This window comes from Pangasianodon hypophthalmus, chromosome 3, assembly GCF_027358585.1.
Source record: "Pangasianodon hypophthalmus isolate fPanHyp1 chromosome 3, fPanHyp1.pri, whole genome shotgun sequence".
NCBI lineage: Eukaryota > Metazoa > Chordata > Actinopteri > Siluriformes > Pangasiidae > Pangasianodon > Pangasianodon hypophthalmus.
Genome location: NC_069712.1, coordinates 18,158,963 through 18,172,588, shown reverse-complemented (window position 1 = coordinate 18,172,588; position 13,626 = coordinate 18,158,963). Strand labels below are relative to the sequence as shown.

The 13,626-nt window shown below is 36.6% G+C and overlaps 1 protein-coding gene across 1 annotated transcript; it reads right to left on the bottom strand.

Moving 5' to 3' along the window:
* Positions 1 to 5,693: 5,693 nt before the first annotated feature.
* LOC113537762 (pancreatic triacylglycerol lipase) lies at positions 5,694 to 11,656 on the bottom strand. Its single transcript, XM_026932403.3, has 13 exons — positions 11,503 to 11,656; positions 11,365 to 11,419; positions 11,022 to 11,176; positions 10,421 to 10,543; positions 10,137 to 10,271; positions 9,228 to 9,336; positions 8,915 to 9,034; positions 8,389 to 8,508; positions 8,134 to 8,252; positions 7,170 to 7,302; positions 6,444 to 6,555; positions 6,119 to 6,286; positions 5,694 to 5,818 (listed from the first exon to the last, which is right to left on the bottom strand). The coding sequence occupies exons 2-13, from the start codon at positions 11,417 to 11,419 to the stop codon at positions 5,755 to 5,757; spliced, it is 1,413 nt and encodes a 470-aa protein (XP_026788204.2). The 5' UTR covers positions 11,503 to 11,656; the 3' UTR covers positions 5,694 to 5,754.
* Positions 11,657 to 13,626: the final 1,970 nt, after the last annotated feature.

The window sequence follows — 13,626 nt, the reverse complement described above, 5'->3', positions numbered from 1 at the left end:
ATATTGTGAATATAGATTTTATTTAACATGTACACTTTTATTAAATTGTTTTAAAAAATACATATTTTGTTATATCTAAGACAAAAGTTGTGTCCCCCAAATTCATGTCTGTGGTGTTACAACAATGGATGTCGCCCCTTTAAGAAAAGGGGGAAATCTATTTGGACTACTTCCTGTGTGGAAAGGTCATTGCAGGTGCTGGTTTATCTGAGGGCTGCATGGTGAGTACATTCTTTCTTATTAATTTTCTTAAAGTTAGCTAAATTTCTGACAATTTCATGTGTCGCACTTTATTAGTGTCTGTGGTGTTATGTTGATAACTTGCAGATCTGACATATTTTAATCAAAAATTTGATAAATACATACTTATTAATATTTCCAAAATGTCCCCTGATCTTTAAATCATCGTGATGGCAGCCTCCATTTTAGAAAAGTCTGGATTTAGGGTAATTTGTCTGTGGTGTTACTGTCTTTGCTGGTAACACCACAGACTCTATAGTAACTCCACAGACAATATACAGAAATGTTGTATTTTTTATAAAACTCATAGGACATTCATAATCATATAATTGTATCTCTCATGTCAGGTATGGCAAGATTAACTGCTGCTGAAAAGCAGCGTCTTTATAGACAGCGCAGAGATGCAGACCCAGTTAGAAGAGCAGAGTACCTTCAAAAGAAAAAGCAGACCTTTTTAAAAGACATTCAGTGCAAAAAGACTGAGAGTAGGAGATCTCTCAGAGAGGGAAAAGAGAGCAGCAAGGAAGAACTGGAGAATATATAAGGCAGAATGCAGGGCAAGAAAGAGCAGAGAGTCACAACAGGGCACCTTGACGCCACCAGACACACCAATGGAAAATCTTGCAACAACTGAGCAATCGTCATTAGCTTGTTCACTTCGTCCAGAAGTCATAGACAGTGAAAACTTTGGACAGTGGTGTGTTCTTAATTACATAATACCCTGGTATTATTCAGGAAGTGGAGAACCACAACATCAATATCAAATGTATGCACAGGAACGACATAAACAAGTTTTTTTGGCCAATCCCCAGAGATGACATTCATTGGTACAATGATGATCAGGTGATTTGTTTTGTCACTACCTGTCAACAAAAGGTCTGTACAGATCAAGCATGACATTTTGGAAATACTTTCAAAAACACTAAATCTAAAACAAAAAAATGGTGATACTGATCATAACCAAAACACCTCTAGGCACACTGCAATAAATAGGCCCAGCCCTTGAGCTGTTTTGAATGTTTTGTGTTAAATAAGTTTGTGGATATATGTTTTATTCACTGAAGATGTTCTGAATGTTTTTTATTCTCTAGTGAAACAGATCACACACTGTGATTGCATCACAATCCATTGTGCAGACAATTTTTTGTTAAGGAGTGAGAAACCGGTTGCAAGTTGTTTTAATTTAATTTTTTAATACAGTTTTTCTCTAAATGTTGTTTTATCAGAGTAGATGCTTCTTGTAATCCTACTCATGATGAATTTCATTATTTTGTTCAATAAACTTTTAATTGTTAAACCTTTTATGCAATATGAAGTCTGTGGTGTTATATTACGTCTATATTATTGCTTCAAAATGTATCTGAAATTTCTTTCCTTCAGAGCCATTTAATCTTATAATTTAATGTTTTTAGACTGTAAAGTGGTTTTAATCTTTTAGAATAAAGACTATAAAGGTACAACAACCATTTTTCCTGTCTTTTTGTGATGTATATTGAAATTTTAAAAAATAAACTATTCTCCTTTGGCAGAAATAGGGGCCAAGATGAACAATTAAACATTTCTTTTAAAAACTGAAATTTAAATGATCAGTGAAACTGAATCCATAAAGTTATTTATTTATTTATTTATTATTACCTAAAGTTGCATATCCCTGCTCATTTTAGAACAAACCAAAATTTTACTTCAAATATTGGTAACACCATAGACATAAGTGGTTGTGTCACCAATGTTTGATTAAAATTATTTAAAAATCAAAATGTTCTTAAGCTTCTATTTTAATGGATATAGCATATTAAACTAATTTTAAATGCATAGCAATATATTTTATTAAAAAAAACAAGCATTTTTACAAATTCTGCCTCTCATTTGCCACCCCAGTTGAAGAATGATCCAACTGTCTTTAATTTTTCTATTAAATTTCTTTATATTTATATATTCAATAAGCTTTTTTTTATACAATGATCCACTAAATTCTAGCAGTAGTTCATTACACTGAAACCGTTACTACACTTACTATGAGTTGTCAGTCAGTCTCCAGCTATGGCTTCTTTGAGAACTATTTTTGTTGACGGAGCAAAAATAACCAAAATATTTATCAATGTTGTGTCTGCAAAATCACACTCGCAATCAGCTGTGAACACAGCCTTGCTGACATGCAGTACAACGGCACTCGTGCTTGTGCAATGTTGCTTAACTGAAAAGCAAAAATACAAACCCATAATATAATTTTAAAAATACATTAAAAATCCTGAAAAAAAACAGCTTTTGTAAATGTTACTCTACTCATGTAGTCCAGGGCAGTGTTCTTTTAAAGCCTGGTATACTGCACACTATGGTATAGTGCTTCTTTCATTCTCCACTGTTAAAGTCAAGTCAAGTTGATCTTTATTGTTATCATAGCCATATACAGTGTGCAGTACACAGTGTATAGCATACACAAGACTGGCAGGACATAAATAACCTGATAACCTAGTATAGGAGTGGGGCTACAAATCTTACAAGGCATGGAATACAGTGCAGTACACAAAATGTAAATATTTGTTTTAAAAAATGTTCTAAAAAGTTCAAAAGATACAATATACAGTGGAAATAAAATGTCTACACAAATGGCAGATTTTTGTGAAGTAAAAGAATGACACCTAAGATCACACCAGCTCTTTTCCCACCTTTAATGTGCAATTGCAAAGTATACAAATAAAGTTAAAAACAATCAGAAACTTTTTAGGGAAATAAAAAAAATAAAAATTTTACAATAAGCACTCTTTCTTGCAAAAACATTCTAGATCCATCAAATTGTAAGGGTATCTCCTATGCACAGCAGGCTTCAGGTCACCTCACAGAATTTAGTTGGATTCAGGTCTGAGCTCTGGCTAGGCCATTCAAAAATATTGATCTTCTTTTGGTTAAGCCATTCTTTTGTTGATTTGGATGTGTGCTTTGGGTCACTGTCATATTGAAAGGTGAAATTCCTTTTCATCTTTAGCTTACTAGCAGACACCTGAATGTTTTGCACTAAAATCGACTGGTATTTGTAGCTATTCACGATTTCCTCCACCGTGATAAAAGCCCCACTTCTGGCTGAAGAAAAGCAGCCCTAAAGCATGATGCTGCCACCACCATGCTTCACTTTGGGTATGGTGTTCTTTTGGTGATGTGCAATTTTTGGTGACAAACATACCTTATGGAATTATTATGCCTTTTGGAATTGATCTCATCAGACCGTAACACATTTTGCCACATGGTTTGGGGAGATTTAGTTGGGCTTGTATGTTTTTTGTGAGAAAGGGCTTCCGTCTAGCCACCCTACCCCATAGCCCAGACATGTAAAGAATACAAGAGATTGTTTCACATGCAGAGAGTAATCAGTACTTGCCAGATATTCCTGCAGCTCCTTTAATGTTGCCGTTGGACACTTGGCAGCCTTCCTGTTAGGTTTTGTCTTATTGTTTTGTAAATTTTGGAGGGATGTCCTGTTCTTCTTGTTAATGTCACTGTGGTGCCCCATTTTCTCCACTTGTTGATGGCCTTCATGGTGTTCTGTAGTACATCTGATGTTTTGGATTTTCTTTTATACCCCTCTACTGAATGATATCTTTCCGCAGTGGGACCCTGTACAGGCTTTGTAAGCTCTTTGCGGGCCATGGCGTCAGCAGTCAGATGAAACCAAGAAGAGGTAAAGAAAATCCTACAGAAACAGCTGGTCTTTATTTGGGGTTAATCAGAATAATTTAATTGTTGACAGCTGTATGAATGTGATTGGTTCATTCTGAACACAGCCACATGCCCAATTATAAAAGGGTGTGCTGCACACTTATTATTAACTTTCTTATTTTTCCTATTTTTCCTATTATCAGCCACAACATTAAATCCATCTATCAGACTTGATGGATTAAATCCATTTATCTGGGCAATTTGGAGGCCAAGTCAACACCTTGAACTCTTTGTCATGTTCCTCAAACCTTTCCAGAGCAATTTTTGCAGTGTGGCAGGGCGCATTATCCTGCTAAAAGAGGTTACTGCCATTAGGGAATATTGTTGCCATGAAGGGGTATACTTGGTCTGCAACAATGTTTAGGTAGGTGGTACATGTCAAAGTAACATCCATATGAATGTAAGAACCCAAGGTTTCCCAGCAGAACATTGCCCAGAATCACACATCCTCTGCCGGCTTGCCTTCTTCAAATAGTGCATCCTGGTGCCATCTCTTCCCCAGGTAAAGCTGTCCACATGATGTGAAAGAAAATGTGATTTATCAGACAAGGCCACCTTTTTCTATTGCTCCATGGTCCAGTTCTGATGCTCACGTGCCCATTATAGGTGCTTTCAGCCGTGGATAGGGGTCAGCTTTGGCACTCTGAGCAACGTGTGGCTACACAGCCCCATATGCAGCATGCTGTGATGCACTGTGTGTTCCGACACCTTTCAATCATAGCCAGCATTAACCTTTTCAGCAATTTGTGCTACAGTAGCTCTTCTGTGGGATCAGACCAGACAGGTTATCTTTTGCTCCCCACGTGCTTGGGCGCCATGACCCTGTCACTGGTTCACTGGTTGTCCTTCCTTGGACCACTTTTGTTGGGTACTAACCACTGCATTATGGGAACACACCACAAGGCCTGCCGTTTTAAAGATGCTCTGACCCAGTCGTCTAGCCATCACAATTTGGCCCTTGTCAAAGTTGCTCTGATCCTTACACTTGCCCATTTTTTTAACTTCAAGAACTGATTGTTCACCTGCTGCCTGATATATCCCACCCCTTGACAGGTGCCATTGTAATCAATGATATTTACTTCACCTGTCAGTGGTTTTATATATCTGTACGTATGTATGTATGTATATAGAACAGAAACCACATTTATTAGCATTAATTTATCTTCTGGGGCTGAATCTGTACACCATTTAAAGTACAATATTGTATTTGTGAGTGCAGACCACATCCTCAACTAAAGGACATGAAGAGTAATTATGGAACTGTTTAAAAAAAAAAAGTGTGGACACTCAGAATGCTGAGAAATTGGGCTGGAGTCTTAGGCAGCTTCCGCTCTTGGGTAGGAGTTGATGAATAGTAGGGAGTAGATGGGGACATTGTGGGTATCAGAACTATGTCACTGGTGTAGAAAGAGTGAGATGGGATTTTATAAGAAGTTAACTAGGTAAATAGTGGAATGTGACATAAGCCCATCGCAAGGCACCAGGCACAGATATTCACACTCTCAAATACACCTATAGGCAATATGGAGTCACCAATCCACTCACCTGCACCTTTGGGAGATGGGAGGATACTGGAGAACCTGGAGCAAACCTAGGTTACAGACAGTAACCTGAACTCAGGACTGAACTGGGGAAGTGTGAGGTAGCAATGCTACCCACTGCACCACCATGCTACTCCCAATATTTGTGTATAAAGTCCTACTTAATTGAAATGAACTTAAAAAAGGAACACAAGGCCATAATAAGGTAGATGCTTTATTGTGATGCTGAACCTTAAAATTGTGAGTATCTGAATTTACATCACTAGCAGGGAGACAGAGTCTGTAGGACGTTCTCTCGCACCCATTCCTTTCCACAGAACTTGAACCTGTCACAGAGAAACACAGATATGAGGGTTCTGTACTGCCTTTAAATGTCCTCAGAACTCACTTACCTAATTCTATAATCTGCTGGATTTGAGATTACAGGGTTTTACAGAGTGCTGTAAAAATTTCCTTTGTTACTATTATTGTGCTGGGCTTTTATTGTGCTTGAGCACCTCTGCTCATTTCTAACCATACATCATGTCCAGCAGGTATCATCAGTTACTATTAGTTCATGCCAATGCTTTACTGTAAACCCCTCTCCTGTGTTGGCTAACCAGATAGAAAGATAGAAAACGACTCACATTTTCCCGTCCCGTCCTCTCTGCACTGTTATTTGAGTGGCACCAAACGTGGGCAGCAAAGGGTTTATTACACTGTTGTTCCATATAAACTTTACATAAGTCAATTCATCAACTTCCTTTTCAACGTCAATGAGGAGCACATAGGTATTACCCGGTGACAGAATGCCGCTGAAACAAATAAGTCAGAGTTGTCTTGACCTGTTATTTCTCAAAATGATCTCAAAGATTGAAAACTGTGGTTTATATGGCAGTGTTAGTTCTGTAACTGTTCTAATCTGTTTTACATATACACAATGGAACATGTTACAGGGTGTATGATGCATACTCATGAATCTGGTACTGGCGTGTATTTCCATTAACACCATATAAAGCCACTTTGAAGTACCCTAGGTTGGTTCGAGAGCCATCAATAGTGACTGTCACCTTATAGCGATAACCTAAAAGGAAAAAGAATTTTATTGTCAACAGACATATGTCAAGTAATGTTCTTGAAATGCAATCCTACAGGAATTACTGGTTACATCCATTATAGAGTGCTTTTATAGCAAAGTAAATGAAAATATTATTTGCATTTTGCAAACTAGTTTTAATTTTATTAGTTGCATTTTAAATGATGGTTTAAAAGTACTCTTGACACTAGTTCTCCTTGTCTACCTTCTAACAGTAAGAATGATGAAATTTACAATATATACTGAGCAAGATGCAAGGTGGGAAATATTTATTTATTTATTTTTTTTTTTTTATATGATTTTGATATTTTGATTTTTTTTAAATATTTTTTTCGATATGATTTATTTGTTTTTGTGAAAACTGGTTAGCAGGCCCGATCTGTTTCATAAGCTCATATTTTTTAAAAACCTAGTTAGCTAGGTTTGATATTTCAAAATAAACAGGCAACATAAACCTAATGCAAAAATTGACCTGTCAGTGGGCTAAAAACCTCCCAAAAAACTACAGTTGGTAGTCTGGAAAAAATGGTTAGCTAAGAGTCATGCATTTAGTTTCACATGTAAGCAGCGGTATAGTGAGAGCGGCATGTGCAAATACGTACGTGAGAAGGGCCGAGCATCTCCTGTGTTCAGGTAGAACTTCATCTTATTCACTCCAGTGGGTACTTTAAATTGGTTAGCATGGTGACCCATGAAGGGACATGAACCACTGGAAGTACATGGGAAACCATTCCCCTAAAAGCACAAATCAATCATCTTCAAGAAGAAAGTACGCTTTGAAAAAGCCTAGTGGCCAAGAAAATATCTCTTAAAGCTGTCTGCCAGGTGAAACACAAACAAAAACTGACTAAGAACTGATTTCACTCCTCAGCAGGAAACTTTTCTCCATTCTACTGAAAAAAAATGCTTAAAAAAAAAAAATCCTCAAGGGTTTTTTTTTTTTTCCCCGCCCTCATCTTTCGTGTGTCTTAGATTGCCTATCAGTAAATCAGAACTGCTTTATAGTGTGGGAACAAGCAACTTTGTAGCTGCACTTTACCACCAGCAGTCCCAAAGGATATACAGTCACACGTTCTCTGTCCTGTCCTGTGTCTGCTGGACTGTTTTGCTTATCTCAACCTTGGATAAAGTGTTATTAGCAGGGACAGCTGAGGAAACAGAGTCCATCAGTTGACACTCTGTCTAAATCAACTTCTAAATAGATAGAAACAGTTCACAACCATATCAATGGCATGTGTGGTGACAGGGTCTGCACCTTTTCACTAACACTTTAACAAACTCAAAATTATAAAAGTCAATATTTATAGGTGTTCTCTAGGTTAGCACTTTTCAGTGACATAAAACTGTTGCAGAATAGTATAGAAACATATACAATGGCTAAGCAACTTAAGGTCCTTGCTCAAAAGCTCAACATTGGCAGCCCCGGGATTTACAAACACAGTCATTATTACAAATAAGTCATTATTTTGTCAGTCTTATTTAAATCAGGAATGATTCATATGTCTAATTCTACTTAACAATGTCGCATTCTTACTTTTGTTGATCTTGCTCAAACTGCATACTTACAGACTCAAACATGGCCTGGTCAGAACAGGGGTATCCTAAAAAGCCTGCAGGGTTTAGGATGCTATCACTATAGTACTTGTAGGCTCTCAGGTGATTGCAGGCAACAAAGTCACGGGTACCTAACAAAGGAGCAGAAAAAACCTCACTAATAAGAATTACATAAATAATTATAATTAATTAATTATGAGATCAGGTTGATGCATACCCACATAATGCATATTATTAGCCTGGAATATTATTAATATGGTGCCTCACCTTCCCAAATGCCATCAATGTCCACAATTTGTGAGATTATATTCTTATCACAACCAGGCATGTGTTCTCCTCCATTTGGGTAAAAGTCAAGGTGTCCAACAGCTTGAGACATTCCAAAGCCTAAAAGAAAATGGAATATTTAGCAATATGAGTGCAGACTGCATCATATATCTATACTGTATATTAACTTGGTCACTTGAAATACCCACATAAAGTACTGATCTTTAGGATTATAATGTTATGAAGTAGTAAGTCATTGGTATATCACATAATAATCAGTGCACAGTTTTAACAAAGACCCCTGATGCTTGACCGCTCAAAACTGCCATAAAAAAGATAGATAGATAGATAGATAGATACATACATACATACAAACATACATACATACATACATGCAAACTGTTATGTAAAGAGAACAATTAAGGAAAGATGAACATAACTTAGCACCAGACTTGTAAACAAATCTGTTATAAGCAGTAAGTAAATTATATGAGCATATCTTATAATTATATGTTCAAAATCTTACCGAGGTAAGGGACCATGGGAAGCGCATCTGAGTGAATGACATCAACAAACAAGGCATCGCTGGGGTCCAGTCTTACCAGAGTAGGACAGCCCTGGAAATAAGGTTCAGCTGGGTCCAAACCTTAACATAAGACAAAAGTATTTGAAGAGACTACTGGAAAGACACATTACTCAACGTTCTTGTCCCTTCACCGTTATTCTTGGCTGTATTTACAAATTTGGCAGATATGATACAAACTGTTCACAGTGAGCTAATTTTTTATAATTTCTCCTTAATATTTATGTTTCAGTGCTGCTCAATGGTCATATAATACCCGTAATTCTTCCCAGCCTCTGTGTCCTTCGACCAGCTTCTGCAGCCGTGTGTGCACCCAGGCTGTGCCCAATAACATGCACACTTTCAGGTCTCTGCTGGAAACTTTCCTGCAGTCAAGTCAGTACATTTATAAGGGATATTTAAAAAAAAACAGAGGTTGATCAAAGTGCTAAAGTTCAATATATAACAAAAGACAGAATGCTATAAGTGCATAAATAAAAGTACACAGAACACAATACTCTGGAAAAATAAGGTAAAAAAAGGTCAACAAATATGCTAAACATTTTATACAAATATAAAATTGCAAATAATAATAATAATAATAATAATGCATGTGAAATCATCATAGAGTTGTTTCTTTTTTTGTTGTTTCTTTTTTTGTTCTTGATTATCTAGCATTTGTGAAGAACCACTCAAAAGAATTAGAGTACAGTAAAAAGATGTGTTTCAAAGACAATCTATTCAATCATTCATCTCTCACTGAACAATGAAATTTGTGTATATGAAATTATGGGGTTTTTTTGTTCATGCTGCTGATGAGTGCTGTTGTTCAGTTAGAAGCCAAGCTAAGGACAGCACTTGTAGGGTTTAGGGCATTATAAATTTATTGTACTGTATAACGAATCATGCTTGTTTCTGTATTGCAAAAAAACCCAACTCTTCACATTTATGGCATTTGCCAGACACTCTTATCCAGAGCGATATACAATTATCTCATTTATGTAACTGAGTAGTTGAGGGGTAAGGGCCTTGCTCAAGAGCCCAACAATAGCAGGCTGCTATTGCTGGCTTTGAACTCTCAACCTTCTGATCAAAAGTCCAACGTCTTAACCACTGAGCTACCACTGTCTCTCTTGGGTTCAGAGACATATGTAAGGCACCCGTAAGTTATTTTGATCCAACTTACCGCAAAAATGGAAATCATATAAGCTATCTGAGCTCCGACCACTCGAATGTTATTCGCCGCCTGTGTGTACAGTGTCCTTGATCCAGATTTCCAGTCTACACAAATACAGTTTATATCCTCGACGCTCAGAATAAGCTAAGAGACAGATATTATACATAAAGATGATGAAAGCATAGACTTGAAATAAAAGAAACAAAGCAATGCTTTAAGTACCTATGAGCATATACTGAAATAAAAATAATAAATATCAAACTTTAATACACAAGATACTGCTTTGGTTTTACCTTACACATGTCAATAAGCCAATTCTCATCTCCTTTGTCGATAAATCCATGGATTATAAAAGTGGTCTTTCTGGTTGATTCATATTTAGACCCTGCAATGACATCTGCATTTGTACTGATTTCCTGAAAAAAAACAAAAAAAACAATTAACAAAATTTTTATATTATCTCAGAAGAGGTATACTTTTGCTACTCCTTAAATAATCCTATAGGGAGGCTACCTCACATTATGAAACTCTTTCATCATACACTGTTGGTATCATATAAGTATTGGGAGATACTTAATTAAAATTACATCACTTTAGTATTCAAACATAAAGGATATTTAGAAGTGATGTGATGATGTATTGATAACTTCATATTCTAGACCACAGGTTCCCAACCTTGGTCCTGGAGTACCCCCTGTCCTGCACATATTAGTGTTTTCCCTGCATTATTAACACGCCCACTTCAACTCAGAAAGGATGGTTACTGTGCTCTAGACATCCCAACACACTTGTGCTTATGCACAGAATATAATTGTGTACCAATTAACCCCAACTTAGACTTTGAACAGAATACAGAAGGGCACAATTCTTATTCGCATAGAAGTCTAGACTTACCTGGTATAAATCAGGGTTCTGTCGTGTGAAAAGAAGAAAGCGGGCATTGATCTTCTCAGGACTCCATGGTAGGCGTGCAATGGGTCTTTCTATAGTACCACTCCATGGACTCTCATCAGAAAAGCAGCCAATCTTGTCATAGCATACCTCGGCACCTGCCAATCAATTCATACAAATGAAAACTAAAGACACTGATTCAGTATGCAGGAGATTAATACCAGTTTTAAAGGTTCATAAAGTTAATGTCTCTTTTGTAAAATATTTATAGACACATCCTATTTTTCATTTGGCAACAGCCTGGCAGTTCTTTACTGACAGTCAATTAAACTGGTTTGGTTCTTACCATATACAGCCCCTACAAGGCAGTTTATAAGTCCTCCAATCCACAAAAGCCACATCTGCAATCATAAAACAAAACAAACTTCAGCAGCATACAAATAAAACCATATCTGTTCAACATCTAAAATATACAAATACATACTTTAATGATGACAGCAACCTGAGATGTATTCCTCAGCTCCCTATATATTTGTAAGTGTTATCAGATGTGAAAGTGGGAAAACTCCAGGTGAAGAATTGGCGCAAGCTGCCACACCTATGAACACCTGCTCTGAGCTTTCTGTTGTACCTGATCTTTATTAAGTACAGAGAGAAGTATCTTCCTGCAAAGATAATGTTGGGTAATAAATTGTTGTAAGCATAGCTAGTAAAACCTAGCTGGTTTATTGTGGTTTCTTCAAGCAGTGAATTTTGAGCTTTGATCAAGGTGCTATAGTGAAATGTTACATAAGCCTGGTCAACTCAGATTGTAATCAAATTGTCTGCAATGCTCCTTGCACCGTCATAGCATCATCCAAACAGAATAGAGTGCTTACACCTCTGTAAAGAAAACAGTGGACAGACTTTTAAAATGATTGAGTGCCCTAATGAAAACACAGGAAATGTAGCCAAAGAATTCATCAGTGGAAGACCGAACAGTAGAGTGAAGAGACAACGATGAGGCTCGGGTTTCAATGCTGTGAAACTTTTACCTCAGGCTATGAGACTGATGTGGATAATGCTACTGAATAAAATTATTACACATTTGTTATCATAAACTCATAATTCTTTGACAAAGTGTCAGTAATCTTTGCTTTTCCATGATCACATTTGGTTATAAATTTAGAGGTAGGCGGGCAATTGCTTGTTATAATCTGTCAGCTGAAGGTAATTTTAAAAGTTAAGATCATTCCAACTGAGATAATATATAGAATTATCAGGGATTCTTTAAATAGTTTATGGTGTGAATATAATGACTTTTAATAATCTACATTATTAATTATCAATTATTATTATTATTATTATTATTATTATTATTATTATGTAAGATAAAGTAAAACCAACATTATATAAAACTGTGCCCACTAATCTTATCAGAAAGGGTGTTGCCTTTTCCTCTGCTGTTGGAACCATATGTTATGTTCCCACATCACCTAAAAAGTAATCACCTGCTGGGCTAATGATTTACATCAACCTAGTTTGTTTGTCCCTGAGCTGCTTAGAAACTGGCATGTCATAAGAGGCCCATGTGTTGCCACAAGCCAGCCCTCTGGATAGACTTTAGCTGGATCTTAAAATCAACAATATTCCTTAACTTACTGGCAATAACAAGATTTGTCATACATCCAATTTCCGGAGAGGATCTGATGCTGTGAAACTACAGATGATACAAAAGATTCTTATCCAAGGTTAGTTTTTCTTTTATTGACACAAAATTATATATACAATGAAACCAAGATAAATCATGTCTGAACCTTTTTCTACCTTTACTGTGAAATTGGAAAAGTGAAAGACAATAAGAATCATTTTAGAGGAAAAAAAATGAAAAAACCAATAACCTGGTTACATAAGTGTGCACACCCCTAAACTAATACCTAGCTGAGGCACCTTCAGATTTTATCACAGCATTCAGTTTCTTTGGATAAGAGTTAATCAATTTGGCTTAGCAATATTTTGCCATTCTTCCTTGCAAAAAACTCTGTCAAATTGTAAGGGTATCTCCTGTGCACAGCCCTCTTCAGGTCACCACAAAGATTTTTGATTGGATTTAGATCTGGACGCTGGCTGGGATATTCCAAAATGTTGATCTTGTTTTGATGAAACCATTCCATTGTTGATTTGGAGATGTGCTTCGGATCATGTAATGAAAGGTGAAAGCTGAAAATTTGAAAGGTGAAAAGGTGAAAGCTGAAAGGTGAAATTCAGTTCTTTTAATGTTGCTGTAGGCCTCTTGGAAGCCATCCTGACCAGTTTTCTCCTGGTCTTCTCATCAATTTCAGTGGGACATCCTGTTCTTCGTGATGTCAATCTTGTGCCATATTTTTTTCCATACGTTGATTATTGTCTTTACAGTGTTCCATGGTATATCCAATGCCTGGGAAATGTTTTTTCAAGTCCTGATTTTTCAACAATGAGATCTTGTACCTACTTTGTAAGCTCTTTGTGGCCTACAGCTTTTCCAGTTGGATGTTACCAAGAAGATGTCAGGAAAATCCTAGAGGAACAGCTGTACTTTATTTAGGGTGAATCTGTCACTTTAATTGTTGGCAGGTGTATACAAATTAGT

Bases quoted from the DNA above. Each gene is read 5' to 3' on its own strand.
- LOC113537762 (XM_026932403.3), bottom strand. From the start codon at position 11,419: ATGTGGCTTTTGTGGATTGGAGGACTTATAAACTGCCTTGTAGGGGCT. The intron at 10,272-10,420 runs GTAAAACCAAAG...TCTGTCTCTTAG, and splicing joins GGCTTATTGACATGTGTAAG to CTTATTCTGAGCGTCGAGGA. The intron at 9,337-10,136 runs GTAAGTTGGATC...ACTTGACTGCAG, and splicing joins ATATGATTTCCATTTTTGCG to GAAAGTTTCCAGCAGAGACC.